This window comes from Gymnoscopelus braueri (assembly GCF_963280865.1).
Source record: "Gymnoscopelus braueri genome assembly, chromosome: 9".
Classification (NCBI taxonomy): domain Eukaryota; kingdom Metazoa; phylum Chordata; class Actinopteri; order Myctophiformes; family Myctophidae; genus Gymnoscopelus; species Gymnoscopelus braueri.
Genome location: NC_137610.1, coordinates 48,481,890 through 48,498,484, shown reverse-complemented (window position 1 = coordinate 48,498,484; position 16,595 = coordinate 48,481,890). Strand labels below are relative to the sequence as shown.

Sequence of the window (16,595 nt, the reverse complement as noted above, 5' to 3'; positions counted from 1 at the left end):
ACATTTTAGCAACACAAATCTTCTCTTATGTCTTCTTTCAACCACAAAACTTTCGAGGTCGGGTTCCGTTCCCAAATGCATTATGCAAATACAGACAATAAGAGATGAGACCTTTATTGATCCCACGATCAGTCGCCAAAGACAGCACATCAGTTAAGATACAGATTACAGGGCAAGAAATAGTACTGTAGACACAGCATGGTAGAAAGACATCAGAATCAAAGCAACTCCAATCAATAACTGGCAAACAAAAATACAATATACAACACTATACACCCCCAGCAGTGCTTGCGTAGAGCAAGACAGGGGGAAATACAAGAGAACGTACAGTAAGCATGTTTAACATTCTGTATCCATACTGTACTGAAACGGATCGATTTGTACACTCTCAGACTTACAGTACACACCCGTAAGGGTCCATTTGGTTCCATGTGTACACTCTCGTAGTTACACACCCGTACGGAACCCCCTCAAGGAACCATGAGGGTCCCTGAACCACACTTTGAGACCCACTGGTAGCAGAGTGTTTCCAGTGAGCACAACATGCACAATATCAGCACCCTGACTCTGTTTGACCAGAATGGAACAGAGCCTTCATTAGTATCATTGGCAAGACCTGTGAAGGAAGCAAGGAAGCGACCCACTTTCTTTCCAATATGGCTGCTGTACACAGAGCCTATTAGTCTATTGAAGCGACCCAATGTCTTTCCAATATGGCTGCTGTGCACAGATTCTATTGGTCTATTGAACGAGCCGAGCGACCATCATGTGCCTCATTTATACAGCTTCATAGCTAGCTGCACGTCTATTGGTTGTCTCCGAGCGGAGGATGAATCTATCATTACCCCTCCTGCTGCTTAACCTTCCCACTGTCTCCAAGTGAATGTTCGGGTCCTTGACGTGAAGCTGTTTGAGAACCACTGCACTGCGTGGGAAGCTGTTGACCGTGGTCCTTTGGCAGTCTGAGCAAAAACGTCAACACAGAGCCACTCCTGGGGAAGCCTTTCAGCTGATGCCTGGTCCTCCACTCCTTCTCCTCGATCACGTACTCCAGAGTCACGGTCCTGTTCAGCGTGAATACGGAGTCGCCTCTCACCACCGACGTGAACAGGGCGCCCTTGCTGTTACCGAAGTGCCCCGGCAGGGCCGCCCACTGGCCCGTCGTCAGGTTGTAGCAGTCTATCATGCACCTCAGGAAGTCGTTGCGCATGTTCCGCATGACGTAGAGGTTGTCCCTGTGTCCGGCCATGCAGTGGCCGTAGCTCTGCTGCCTGATCAGGGTGGTGAGCCGCGTCCACCGGTCCTGCCCCGGGAGGTACTCGTAGATGTCGGTGGTGTCCTTCGGCTTCCACAGACAAACAAACATCCTGCCCATGGCTTGGGCCCACGCTGCTCCCGCGGCGGCTCGTGGCAAGTGCGCCGCGAAGGTCCATCTGCCAGTTTTGACCTCGTACGCCTCCACGGACGACATGACCTGTCCGTCGTACTCCCCGCCGATCGCGTAAAGGTAGCCTTCATGTCCCACCAGAGTAAAGTTGTAGCGTAACTGATTTAAGCTGGCGATCTGGCTCCATTCGGCGCTTTCGGCGCTGTAGCAAAAACACGTTTCTGCCGCTTGTTTGCCGCCGCCCTGCACCCCACCCACAACGTAGAGATTGTTGTCTAGAACGGTCACTCCGGCCATCGCTGTGCTGGCTTCCGGCGGCAAATCCGTCAACGCCTTCCACTCGTTCCCATTCTCATCCAGGTGCCACAGAGTCCTGGAACCGACGTGGACTGTCTCGTCGATGCCACAGGTGGCGTGTCTACCGACAGCCACCAAACTGCCAGGACTCAAAGACTCTACGTGAGAGACCAGCTCTAGGGGCAAGTGCATCTTGACCTCGGCCTTGAGGTCGCCGTACATGTTTCTGATGTACTGAGCAGCAGCGTGGTAGAGTTCCATCAGGCCAAACGTCGCGGCGGTGTGATACATGAGTAAACAGTTGTCGGAGTCAACGAGGTCAACGAGATGTTTGCTGAGCTGTGACACCTGCAAAAACGCTGCACATTCAATGGCCTCCACTATTTGGTCACCGTCCAGCATGGGTCTCGCCCCTCTTAAAACTCCCAGGGCAATCAGGAAACCCAGAGGGGAGAGACATTTGAGATGGATTTCGTCTTGCCAACACTCTTTCATTCCAGAGCGATACAGAGCTCTGAAATAGTCACAGTTCTGTGTTAACAATCTCTTCTTTACTGAAAAATGAGTGCCTCCCACGACCACTGTCACTTTAGCTGCTGTTGAAAGTACTCCCGAGGCAGCTCCTCTGCTCTCTGTAGAGTCACCATTCAACCACTCCACGGCCTCGTCGTAGCACAATGCCATTGTTGCGTCTTCGACTCTCCCCGTTCCACAGAAGCTGTTCAACTAACGACCGAGACAGAATTACAAGTTGAATTCTTTCCAAAACTCTTGAACACAAGTAAACAACCCAGAGCTAGCTAGATAGCTAGATAGCTCTGTTACAAAGATGATCCACTGTGTGTAAAAGGGGTGGGGGTGGGGGGGGGGGGGGTTCACAGCAGTCAAAATAGAAGCAGCCATATATAGCACAGGGCAAAGTGACACACATGGAGTGCAGGAAGGCAAACAGTCAGCCACTGAAACGAAGCATGGAGTTAGCTCAAGCAGGACATGGGAGTCATATGGCCCCAGCTGTCATCAGGTGTCAATCTGCTGGTTGAATAAGTGTTTCTAATCGGCCACGCATTTCTACGTAACCAATCACAGCCCATTCTCACAGCAAGGCAGTCCATGTGAATATGTCTCCCTCCTACACTTGATCGCTGTTACACCAATGCTGCTGGTTCAGCCAAGACCCGCCCTTAGACCCGCCCTACCTGCCTCTGATTGGCTTTCTGGTTTTACTACACTAACCCACAAATGTTAGGTTAGTGTGTGGGTAAGATTAGGCATAGTTTGTTTTTTTACTTTATTGGAGTAGCCTACATCCAAGTTTCAGTACTTTTACTTCTACTCCATTACATCTCAGAGGCAAATGCTGTACTTTGACTTGAAAACTTTTGTTACTTTGTTACTTTGTAGATTTGGATTATTATTACAAAACACATACATTAGCCACTTCCGCCCTATGTAAACATGCTGATCTAAGCGACACGTTGTGAGCTTGTAAATCTGCTATTTTCTAAAGTTTTTTTTAATACATTTTGGAAACTTGTGAAATGGGACATTCTGCATAATTAATATTTGTATCTTTTGGTACTTTAAGTATATGTTGATGCCAATACTTCTGTACTTTTACTCTAGTAAAAGTGCCTCCACCACCCAGCCCCCAGTCTTGCATGGCGCAAAGGTTAAACTGAAATTCAATGTCTTGCTTTAATTGGGCTCATGGGGGAGTTCTGCATCATGCTCCCAGATTTAGCTTAACATTTTGCCTGGCTAATTCAGGGAGCATTCGAAGAATTAATGGAGCCATCAGTGCCAAGTGAAACTCTATTCCATTTGTTTCAATAACTGGTTAAATATATGATGAGAGTGTTAACTGACTGAAGTATATTCGTTTTATGTAAGGCGTTCGGGTGGCACAGTGGTAACTGTAGCTGCAAATGCCCACCACCACCGAGTCTGGGGGTTTGAATCCACAGCGGTGCATCCGGTTTCGTCAAGTGTCAATAAAGGCTATGCGCGTGACATCATCGTACCCGGAAGATATGCCGGAACGCCTACTGAGTGGCAAAAAAAAAGTTCTGGCCTTGACAGGCCATACATCCAAACAGAAAAGTCAGATTGTATTAAATGACGTTAAAATCATCAACATTGCAGCTGTTCGGAAAGCTTGAATTATCCTCTTTTTTTTTTTTTGTTTCACATATACGTTTTTGTTTCACATATACCGTAGACATGTTATGAGCTACTTTCTGTCAATGAATTCTGTGCAGGTGATTATTTTTATTTTCTAAGTGTCATACAGTAGTTTGGAAGCGCTCGTTTTCAATAACGAAACGTCCTGCCGCCTCCTGCATTATGTGTAATTTAGAAACAGGTGGTACGGAGGACCGTTGAGTGATTTCCAACGAGCGCTTCCAAACTCCAACGCTCCATGCTGCTCAATGTTTTGCCACTCAGTCTAGATGAGGGGGGCGTGTCCCGGTGGAAAAGTGACGCATGTGCATACTCTCTATACGAACATAATTGGCCTGTGTTCAGGGGGAGAGAAGCCGTGCATGGAGGGTGATACTTGTTTGTGCATGTAATCTTACAGGCTGGGGGCGACACCTGTCAGCAGGGAGTGTTGGACAGGAGGAGTGGGACGGATTCTCTACGTCCTCCCGGTGGGGGCTCCTCACTGGCAGGTGAGCCAGTAGGATACAACAGCAGTGACAACACACAGAAATGTGTGTGGGGAGGACTTAATTGTTATGATGACTAAATTGGGGAGAAAAAAGTGGAGGGGAAAAAAAAGCTGTTTTATGTACTCCATTAATAATAGGGGGGGGGGGGGGTGTTAATGGTCAATCAAAGGTTGGCTTGAGAAGATTACACGAATGTTTAAACCTCTATTTTTAGAACTGAGTGAGAGGTGCATGTGTTGCACTTCATATGGTAGACATCAAGTGGAGCATGAATATTTGTTTCTCCCTTGGTCACAGAATTGAATTGCATAAATCTTTTCACAGATACTTCACTCAGCCAAATCCTCTGTGCTAATTTAACTCTGAGGGTGTAAAAAAAAAACAGAAAAGGACCCTTACCAGGTCCTGCTCTCATCAAGATGTCAAGCTAGAATGAAACACCCTTCGGGTGCCTTTTACAACAGTGGTTCCCTAACATTTTAGATTGAGAACCAAAAGGAAAATGTGATGCCTCCCTGGGACCCTAACGAGGGAGAATAACTGAGCGTATTGTGAGCTTGTAGATCTGCTATTTTCACTACTTTTTAGGGTTTTTTTTATGTTAAGATTATTATTTTATTTTTTTCATGAAACATTTTGTGATTTTTATTTCATTTTTGAATTTCTTTGAAAAAAATGTTTGAATGTAAGGAAATGAGGGGGAAATTTGCATATTTACTTTACAAATAAAAATGGGGCTACGACCCACACATGGGTCCCGACCCAGTGTTTGGGAAACACTGTCTTATACAACACCGCCTCTTACATGTGGAGGGAGCATTTTTCTCATTAGCGTAGGTGTAATTAACTGAAGCCCCCGGTGTGGTGAGGGGGCTAATTGGAGAAACCAGAGGTCTCTGTGCGCTGCATGAAGTGTCCTCCCTGAAGTTAACCCTGAGCAGCCCCACTTAAAGAGACTCATTAGGATCAGTCCTGAGCACACAGGCCTTTCTGGGGGTCCACCACTTTGCCTTCATGCAGCCAGCCCTATAAACCACCCACTTTCAAGGAGATGGTGTTGGCATCTTTCTTTAACCATTTAAACCCTATATACTGTACCTCTTTGACCGGGTGTCCCCCGGGGGTCTATACTTGGTCCCCTCCTTTGTTTCCCCTGAATACCAAATTTCTATTTAGAAAATAAGGCCATAATGATGCGTCGCTTGTAGGTTGTCTATATATTCGCCGAATATTTTGGCTATTACGACATGCCCAGAACAGGTACATACGCTAGGGTTCTCAAAGTTGGGTCCGGGACCCCCACTGGCCCGTTGGGGGGGATTCCAGGGGGTCTCCAGCTAAATCTATCAATATAGCATCAAAATCTGTTCAATGTTTTAACCCTATCGCCCTATTTGAAAATTGCCGGTGTAGTCCGTGGGCAAACACATAATAATGTGGGGGTCCTTGCCATGAAAAAAGTTTGAGAACCACTGCTCTATCTCATAGCTGTGACCACAAGGAGGTCCTGGTCATCTCTGAAACCAGAGTCCTCACGCGAGGGGGTCTTGTGCAACGAGGGATTTGCAATCAGGACCTCAGATCCATTCACACAGCTGTCAGCTGGGAAGAATCACTAGTGTTCATAACTTAATGTCTGTGGTTAATGTATGTCATGTTAAGTTCATTGAAGTCCACGGGCCAAATACTTCCGTGGGGGGGATTCGGGGGGAGTTTATACTTAGTCTTGTGCCAGTGTCATGCACCAAAGAATTGCTTATAGATCAGCAATTCTTCGCAAAGCTTGTAGATCTGCTATTATTGAAAGATGTGTATACATTTGAAAAAAGTTGAGAAATGGGACATTCTGCATAATGAGTACTTTCTACTTGGTACTCTAAATACATTTTGATACCAATACTTTTGTACTTTTACTCATGTGTTGGAATTCCGGACTTCTGCATTGCAGTGTTGATACTTATACTTAAGTAAAACATTTGAGTACTTTTTTTCCACCACTGGTCTCATGACCCCGCATACCCCACACATACATGCACGTGGCTGGAAACTCAAGCATGGAAAGTAATGGATGATGGATGTTGACAACAGTGGAACAGAAGCAGTGTAATGTGTAATCCCTTCCTGTACACTGTGTGCTCCTATAAGTCACTTTGAGTTGCGACCGTTAGGCCTGTCACCATCATTACATAACCGTCTAATCGCAATTATTTGAGATAGTTATGTTTGCATAATCGTCATAATAGTTTCCATGTTGAAAAATGTTCACCCATTTTCAAATATTAAAAAAAAGCTGAAATAGCAGATCTACAAGCTTACAACGTGTTGTAAGCTTGTAGATCAGCTGCTTAAATTTGTAATCGTGACAGCCAGTGGTGTAAAGAAACTAAGTGCATTTACTCAAGTACTGTACTTAAGTACAATTTTGAGGTACTTTTACTTTACTGGAGTATTTCCAATGTTCAATGCTTTTACTTCTACTCCACTACATCTCAGAGGCAAATATTGTACTTTTACTCCACTATAATTATTTGAAGACTTTAGTTACTAGTTACTTTGCTTCTAATATAAAGTATTACATTATAAAACATACATTGACCACTTTAGCCCTATTTTATACCCAGGCTATAAAATAGCCGATCTCCAAGCTCACAACGCGTCGCATCGCGACGCGTTGTGAGCTTGTAGATCTGCTATTTTCAAACATTTTAGTACGTTTACTTGTGGTACTTTAAGTACATTTTGATACCAATACTTTTGTACTTTTACTCAAGAAATTATTTTATTCCGGACTTTCACTTGTAACTTCTACATTGCAGTATTGATACTTTTACTTAAGTAAAACATTTTAGTACTTTTTCCACCACTGCATGTAGATCAGCTACTTACATTTGTAATCCTGACAGCCCTGGCTACCATAATGTGCATGGCAGGTGTTAAATAGTCAAACTTTTAAAGCTAGAGACAAGAACCCTGCAGGAAGAGAATGAATCAATTTGTTGCTGTCGGGTGGAAACCTTGTATCTACCAAAACTGTTCTTTTTATATTTTTTTATAGTGAAAATAGCTTATCTACAAGCTCCCAATGTGTGTTATCGCGATGCGTTGTGAACTTGTATATCTTGTAGACTTCTTCTAGATCACTACGTATAGCTCAGTGGGTATAGAGAGGTCGTCTGGTAATCCGAAGGTCACCAGTTCACCTCCTGGTCTATGTGTAGAAGTGTCCCATGAGCAAGATACTTGGCCCCACCTACTACAGATCTACAAGCTGTGGATCTTCTGTTTTCGTCAAATGTTCACATGATGATGACATGCCCCCAGAACTACAAGTGCACAGCTGCACGTCACTTCTGTACTGTATGGTATTCTATCTGACGTCTGTTTCATGTCATTTAAATGCCAATTAATGTGACAAATCTCATCGTTCACATGGATGCTGCTGTGATCCGATATTGTTTCTATTGTGTATCCACAGTGGTTGCATTCTGTGTCCCTGCTCTTCTATTGAGCCATTTAGATCCTATATGTGTCTAGGTTGGACACGACCTTTGACACGATCCTGTTTCTGGTTTGACATGAATCCTATTAGCCCAAGTTGTAAAGATTTCAGCAGGAGATGCATGGGTTCAAATCCGGCGTAGAACAGGAAAGTTACATAGTAGTGCTGCCTTGACAGCTGCTAATTAAATCAACCAAATCACTCAATAATGTTTACCCTCGTTTTGTGGTTATCTCTCTGTGAAGCCTTTGAGATTACATCATTTCATGAGTGAATCAAAGCTGCAATGAAAAGGTTGTGCTGTAATACTACATGATCACATCAGTCACGCCGTGTGCAGCGTGCACAGCTTCACGGTGACATAAAAGCATTGCTGTTTAAGTGTGAACTTGACCCAAGTCAGCAGGGAAGAGAGGGGGACAGCTAGGGGACGGTGTCTGTTAGTGACATTAAACAGAAACACTAGCGGTGTGGGGCCGAGGGCTCAGATTCCGTCATCCAGATTCCAAAGATATCCCCTCACCTCCCAAAGACGTAACTCACAGGGCCTAAATGCGTGCCTATCGTGTCTTGACATCCGACCGGCTACGCGATACGGCATAAATAAGCCCCTAACCCATTCGGGTGGTCTTGGGTTTCTCTGACCTTTTTCAAAGAGTGCAGTCCCACTCCCAGGCCACACCAAATAGCCTACAGACCTAATTAAACTATGAGCGTTAATACTTTCAGTTTATAATAGTGTGACATGTTCCTCCCTGAACTGTAGACTGGAGGTCAGCTCTTTCATTTGTCACCTACAGTATGAGTGACAAATGAAAGCCTGGGGCAGTTAAACTAATCAATTTAACTGATTATGAGCTTTGTTTGTGTTCGTTTATGTGCTAAAAGTAAGTCAATGAGGAGCATGTTTTGAATTATCAATGATTCTAATCAATGGAGCGACTACTTTAGATTTCTTGTCCACCTTTAGAGTTACATCATAGTAAGGTAACCTAAACCTCTACCAACGTGTTCTTGCCCTTTAACTTACACAATGAGCTGGCAGAGCTAGACCTGTCACCAGGGTTGCCAGATCTGCTTATTATAATTTCCACGCAATATTTTATTTGAAAATAGCCGATCTACAAGCTCACAACGCGCCGCATCGCGACGCGTTGTGAGCTTGTAGATCGTCTATTTTCAAATAGCTGATGTATATGTTAAAGTGCTCATGTGGCCCATAGTCGCTTCTTTTGGGCTGGTTTTCCTAGACCTGGTTGCTTGTTTCTCTCACATAATCTGGCAACACTGCCTGTCACCCCACCCACAGACGGCACCTATAGATCCCGGCCCCCTGCCACAAAGGTTAATATAGTACAATACTGCTCCAATGCCACGCTGTCGGCGGTATCTACCCGGAAATGCATATTTGGTTGTGGTGATGTCATGATTTGGTCTATTGCAATAATAGTGTGCGGTTGTCACAAAGAAAAACCAAGGCACACCTGGACTTGTGCCCGAGGCTCACATCGTTTGGAAACCAGTGCCTTAGGTTATGTTTATCATTGTTTCATGTCATTATTTCGTAGTTTCCTGTTTTAGTGTTGAAATGCTCACCCCTCATCTCGTGTCAAATACTTCACTTCCTGCCGTTGTGTGTTACACTTCCTGCCTTTGTGTGGTTGTTTATCCCGCCCCCTTATTACTTTCACCTGTCACTCATTATCCTTTCCTCCCTAGTGTATTTGGCAGTGGTAAAAAAAAAAGTAACTATTAGTGCAGATAGGCCTACCCAATACTGTGCTTGTTAGTAATATTTAGAATTTTTGAGACGTGTTGTGAGCTTGTGGATCGACTATTTTCGGCAAAGAGATTTGGTGTGTGGGGGGGGGTTGTTGGCCAAGTATAGACCCCTGGGGAACCCGATGGTCAATGAAGTGTAATGTTGGGTTCAGTGGTTAACCTACGAATTATCGGTCTTCAAGTAAACAATTATATTATCTCACTTACAAATGTATAGCAACACAATTCAAGTACAATTGAGGTTGCACACATTGCATGTGTCTGAGACTGTGTTGCATAACATGTTGTCTTGTTTTCATCTAAACCCAGCTGATGGCTGCTTAGATGGTTATGATGAGCACTCAGGAGGGAGTAGTCGGGGTTAAGTGCAGACCCCTGAGGGACCCCGGTAAACAAAATACATAGGATTTAAGTGGTTGAACACAATCGGTTGCATTATATATACGTAACTGCCAAACGGGACGCAAGCCGCTATTAAGCGCTTGCAGAAAAATTAAGAAAATATAATAATACATACACTTTTCTGCATCATATGCAAGATGGCAGAATACATGTTGTGAATGATGTCACCTCTGACAAAGTAAAAGTGAAACTCTCTGAAGTGATGCTCACATCTCAACTCTGTTTTGAGAGGGAGAGCCCAAGTGGTGAGAGTGAAAGTATCAGGTAGCATCATTACGGCTTATCTCAGCGTTGTGACACCCTGACAACAGGTGCAAGGCTGTTGGCAGTGACAAGGCACTGGGACTAACAGCTTGATTTCTTGCAGAATGTTGTCAGATCATTTTTTTCACACTGAATGATGATAAAGTGTTTGTCTAATGAATTGCAACTGAAACCACTGGGATTCCTAGGGAATTTGCAATGCATGAAAATGTCCAACTGTTGACTTGCAGATATCATTGATTAGTCACCTTTGCTTGTAAGGATCGTGCAATCGTGGAATGAGCAACTTCGCTAAACGTGTGTGTAGCGCTGTGTAGCGCTACACACGCGTTAGCGCTACCCAGTTGAGCGACACACCTGCTGTCAGATGTGGGCCAGTCTCTGTGTGCGACTGGCACCTGAGCATGGGTCCTGCAACTTTGACAGAGATCTGTGTGTGTGTGTGTGCGTGTGTGTGTGTGTGTGTGTGTGTGTGTGTTGTGTGTGTGTGTGTGTGTGTGTGTGTGTGTGTGTGTGTGTGTGTGTACAGCCAGCATGTGTTGCAGTGTAAAAGTGGGTGCATACGTGTAGTCATTGGTATGTGTCGACATAAACTTTTCTATTTGTGCTTCATTTACCCGTCGGGCCATGTTTGGGGGGGTGGTGGTCTGGTAACGGAGCCTCCCCTCCCTCCATGTTTGGGGGGGGTGTGGTGATCCGGTAACGGAGCCTCCCCTCCCTCCATGTTTGGGGGGTGTGGCGGTAACTGGTAATGGGGGCTCCCTCCCCCCATGGGCCTCCATGGGCAGGCATGAGGGTGGGCACTAACCCAGAGGATGGGGTGGGGATGGGGGTGGTTGCTGAGGAGAGTTGTGGGCCGGTGGTGGACGAGGTATTCAACTCCCCAGTACTTGAGTCAAAGTATAGATACTTACTGGTTCAAGTATTACTCACATGAAAATTGCTCAGTCAAATTTGTACTTTGCACTGACTGGAGTATACTTTACTTTTAAAAAGTATTCAAAAGTATGTGCTTTAAAAAGATTCATAACTTAATTTCTTTAACACCAATGTATTGCAAACATCTTTTTAATTAATGAGAATTTTGGCTTTAGTTATTTCATAACGTAATTTAGTTTGGGTCTTGTGGGTCCCTTCCTAGAAATGTATTGGAGTCAAAAGTAGATTTTTTGTGCTTCAGCCAGTTAAAGGTAGAAGGGTGCTCAACAGGGACAACTTGAATCAGAGAGAATATCTGGGCACTTCAGTGAGAGACTATACCCAAATGAAATACTGGAGCACTCCACTGGGTCTGCACGTATTTGTTATTTTGCATGGGTGACTGAGGTTTTGTTCATAGAAAGGAATACCAGCACTCACTTAAGTCCTTTTAGGCTCTTATTTATTTAGGTAATAGCTCCCCAGCAGCAGCGTCAAACCGGACGTTTTGGCCCAGAGGCCTTCTTCAGCGTATAATGACTGAGGTTTTGACTTGCGAAACAGGTATAATGTTTGTGTCTTTGAAATATTGGAGTGAATAGTCATACACATAAAAATAAATTAAAAAAAACTAAAATACTGAAGTGCAGATACTTAACATTAGCCTACTCAAGTAAATGTACTTTACTACTCTCCACCAACCATTGGTGGATTCGGGGGGGGGGGGGGTCGGTGGTGTGGGCAGGGGCGCTGACTTTTGTGCGCGACCATGGGGGCTGAACTTGACCACCACTCGCCCCCCCCTTCCCCCCCGCCCCCCCCCCCCCTCCACCCACTGCGTCGCGGGCATGTAGGCGCGCGAAGCGCGCGCGATTTTTTTTGCTTAATTAATTCATTAAATGACCATAAAACAACATTAACAACACTCTACCCATCCTTCAGTGTGTCCCATCCTCAAATGTTTTACTTAAATAAAAGTACTTATTTTAGTAGTAGCCTATAGTTACTACTCCACTACATATAGACAAATATTGTACTTTTACTCCACTACAATTATTTGATAACTTTATTTACTATAGTTACTTTGTAGATTTTGATTATTATTATTACAAAACCACTTATACAGTATATACTTTGGCAATTTGAAAATAGCAGATTTGCGATGCGTTGTGAGCTTGTAGATCTGCTATTTTCAAAGAATTTGTATACATTTTACACGTTTGAAAACTTGTGAAATGGGACCTTCTGCATAATGAGTACTTTTACTTTTGGTACTTTAAATACATTTTGATACCAATACTTTTCTACTTTTACTCAAGTACATTTTGAATACCTTACTTGTAATAGAGTATTTTTACACCGCAGAATTTATACTTTTGTTTAAGTAAAACATTTTAGTACTTTTTCCACCACTGGTATTCAGTGCATGCAGTGAGTGACTGTTCACACAGGACGAGGGAGTCAAGGGACACAGCATAGCGACCCTTCATTTCAATAAGGGCAGACGGCAGAGCCAAAACCTGCAGAACATGTTTAGCACACAGCCATAGCCATGGTTCACATGACGCTTGGTGCCGAGTCCCCCTGGTCTAAACAAGTTGTGTTCGATTTTTCGAGCCGCAATAGCCCCGCCCCCCCCCGCCGCGAGCCGTTTCTCTGTCTGGGCTATTGTTCTAGGTGTCAACGGCGCGTTAACACCTATCTGCGCCCCGCTATAGTAATGGTAATAGTAATGGTACTGTATGTTTGAGCCTGACATCTGAGATTCAGACCAATTGACTGTGGGGGCGCTAGCCCCGACGCCCCCACGTCATCGGCGCCCCTGGGTGTGGGTAGTGGACAGTCCGTCGGTCACAAGTGTGTGACGCACAGAGAGGTCAGTTGGGGCACCCCAGCTATGGTGTGAGAGAGAGAGAGAGAGAGAGAGAGAGAGAGAGAGAGAGAGAGAGAGAGAGAGAGAGAGAGAGAGAGAGGATGCATGGGGGGGATAGATGTCATGCCACAGGTGCAGTGTGAGTAGGGAGAAGGGGGTAGGGTGATCCTGCCACAGAAATCGTAAGGTTAAACACTGTGTGTGTGTGTGTGTGTGTGTGTGTGTGTGTGTGTGTGTGTGTGTGTGTGTGTGTGTGTGTGTGTGTGTGCGCGCGTGCCTGTGTGCATGTGTGCGTGTGTGCGTGCATGTGCATGCGTGTGTGTGTGTGTGCGTGCGTGTGTATGGTTCAAGTATATTATACTCACATGAAAATTGCTCAGTCAAATTTTGTTTCTTTTCAAGGACTGACAAGGACCTACAAACTGATATGTATTTGGCCACGGACCCCCATCTGAAAATATTTTGTGTAAGGGATAACCCCAGAGGAGAAGATTTTGCGTAAACAAATCTAATTTTAAACATTTAAAAACATAAAATATATATATATATATATATATATATATATATATATATATATATATATATATATATATATATTGCAGATGTTGAAGCTCAAACTTGTATATCTGCTATTTTGAATAGCCAATATAAATGGATAAAGTGGTTAAAATTATTGTGATGCATGCTGTATTAAAAATAATTGCATGCGTGCATGAGTGCACGTTAACCTTGGACCCCTAACCTATGATGTAGGTTAGGGGTCCAGGGTCGGGGGATGATATCCTACTGTCTTAAGTGTCATGCTTGCCCCCCATTTGGCCTGCAGCCATATGGAAAGCTCCATTCACAGTCTGCATTTACCCAGTTTTACCTCACGTCATAAATTAGCCAGGAAAGACTATACTCTCATGACTTGAGTCACACAAGTACCGTTCAGATGGTGATGCCGAAAGTAAGAACGGAATTCGGAATACGCTTTTAAATCATTATGCTGCCCTTTCTTCTTGGAATGATTTGCAGGATGGTCTGAACCTTTCCGAGCTGATCACGTTGAACACAATGTGCAGTTAGGGTGCGGTCACACCAAACTTTAATTCTGCCTATGCGGGCGGGTTCTACCAATGCTTTTCAATGGGAACGGCAACAAACCACTCCGTTCCCCTTGAAAAGCATTGGCAGAATCCGGCCGCATATTTTAACCTTATTAAATAAAGGATATGCAGAACATATACACACTATATAATATATAGACAAATGACATAAATGGACAAGAGGACCTCACACATGTCTACTATGTCATGTGAGTGACACCCAATACATGTCCCCCAGTCAATTATGACTTGCTGGGGGGGGGGGGGTACATGACTCTGCCTCTGAACCGCTGCTCAAACAGAGTCTTCAAAAGGTTGGTGTCATTCAATCTGGAGGTGTCATGTCGGCAGCTCCGCCAAGGTGGGCGGTCGGGTGGGTTACGGTGCACTTGACCTACACAAAAGAGACGGTTATGTAATCCTAGCAGCAAAGTATTCTGACCCAGGACACCTCTGAGGTGACTGTCTGTCCCCCTATGAGAGTCCCTCTTCCCAGGGTGCATCTTGTTTTTTTTATCACAAGTTTTAGGAGTGAACAGTGTGTGAAATGTTTTTTTTTTGTGCAAGTCATACTTTTTTGTTGTTTCCAGGTAAGGTATCTGCATATTTACACGTAGCATCTCCATCCATACAGTAGTGCATTGGTTCTCAAAGTGGGGTCCGGGGACCCCCAGGGGTCCTTGGGGGGGGTACCGAGGGGGTCCCCAGCAAAACGAGTTAATATAGTGTCACAATCATTTTAACCACTATTATTTTATACTTTAGCTATTGAAAAATAGCAGATATACAAGCTTATAGTGCTCAAAGTGCCACACCTATGCTATTAAATTATTTTTATCTTGAAAATGTGTGCAAATCTTTGAATATATATATATATATATATATATATATATATATATATATATATATATTATTATTATTATTATATTTTTAAGCCAACATTTTTAACTAAAATCTTTGCTTCTGGGGGGTCTCTGGAACAATACTTTTGAGTTGGGGGTCCACGGCCAAATACCTATAATTTTGGGCGTCCCTGACATGAAAAGGTTTGAGCAGTAGTGTATGAACATGAGGTTTAGACATAAGATGTATGAGCACAGCAGCTGGTATATGTATACTGTTCATGATATAGACGTTAGTTCAAGAAGAGTATCAGCAGCTTGTTATACGTGAGGTTAGGTTTAGCTGTGAGGTGAAAGGCTAGGTTTAAGGTTAGGATTAGACATAGTTTCCGTGAGGTTAAGGTCAGGTTTATAGGCTTAGTTTATGTGAGTTTAGGGTCAGGGTTAAGGTCAGGATTAGCTTATTAGCACCTATAACACCCTGTCCCTTTGTCCCTTCTCATGACAGTTCTGTAATGTAATTGATTAATTGAATACACAGGACCACAATGGACCACAATTGTGTTATCCTTTTAGCATCATTGTGTAACTGTTACCTCTGTACTTTTTGCAAACTGTTAATACAGTATTCAATCTATCAATCAAAAAACACTATATCCTTGTACTCTACTGCTACCGATAATGCACTGTTTGTGTGTGTGTGTGTGTGTGTGTGTGTGTGTGTGTGTGCGTGTGCGCGTGTGCGCGTGCGTGTGCGCGCGCGTGTTTGTGTGTGTGTGCGCCCGCGCGTGTGTGTGTGTGTGTGTGTTCTTGTATTACCACACTTGTGAGAGAGTGGAGCGCATATCTCCGCCAGGCCAGGTGGAACTCCATGCATATTTGGACTAGACTGACTGTCCTCAACGTGACGTCAGAAGAACTTGGAGGCCTCTGTACCATCTTTAATTGCAGCGTGCTGCAATATAACTGTATTATTTTACAGAGCTTTTAAAACAAAAATATTGACATGTACCGTGTCTCTGAGAGGAGGGCCGGCATGACTGTGCACTCGCAGCCGTTCCAGTGGGGCTCTTACTCAGTGGTGTAAAGTAACTAAGTATTTCCAATTTGAAGTACTTTTACTTCTACTCCACTACATCGCAGAGGCAAATGTACTTTTACTACACTACAATTATTGGAAAACTTTAGTTACTAGTTACTTTGCAGATATAAGTTATTATATTATAAGACATACATTAACCACTTTAGCCCTATTTTATACATAGGCTATTTTAAAATAGCCGATCTACAAGCTCACAACGTGTCGCGATGCGACGCGTTGTGAGCTTGTCGATCTGCTATTTTCAAACATTTTAGTACTTTTACTTTTGGTACTGTAAGTATATTTTGATGCCAATACTTTTGTGTTTTTACTCAAGTAACATTTTGAACACAGGCCTTTTAACTTGTTACAAAGTACTTTTATATTGTGGTATTGCTACTTTTACTTAAGTAAAATATCTGAGTACTTCTTCCACCATACTGTAGGGCTCTTACAAGGTTTTCCACCCGACAGAAGAGATTTG

The 16,595-nt window shown here is 43.8% G+C and overlaps 1 protein-coding gene across 1 annotated transcript; it reads right to left on the bottom strand.

The window, feature by feature from the left end:
- Positions 1–460: 460 nt before the first annotated feature.
- LOC308091805 (kelch repeat and BTB domain-containing protein 13-like) lies at positions 461–2,434 on the bottom strand. Its single transcript, XM_080437531.1, has one exon. The coding sequence runs from the start codon at positions 2,366–2,368 to the stop codon at positions 842–844; it is 1,527 nt and encodes a 508-aa protein (XP_080293657.1). The 5' UTR covers positions 2,369–2,434; the 3' UTR covers positions 461–841.
- Between the last annotated feature and the right edge of the window lie 14,161 nt (positions 2,435–16,595).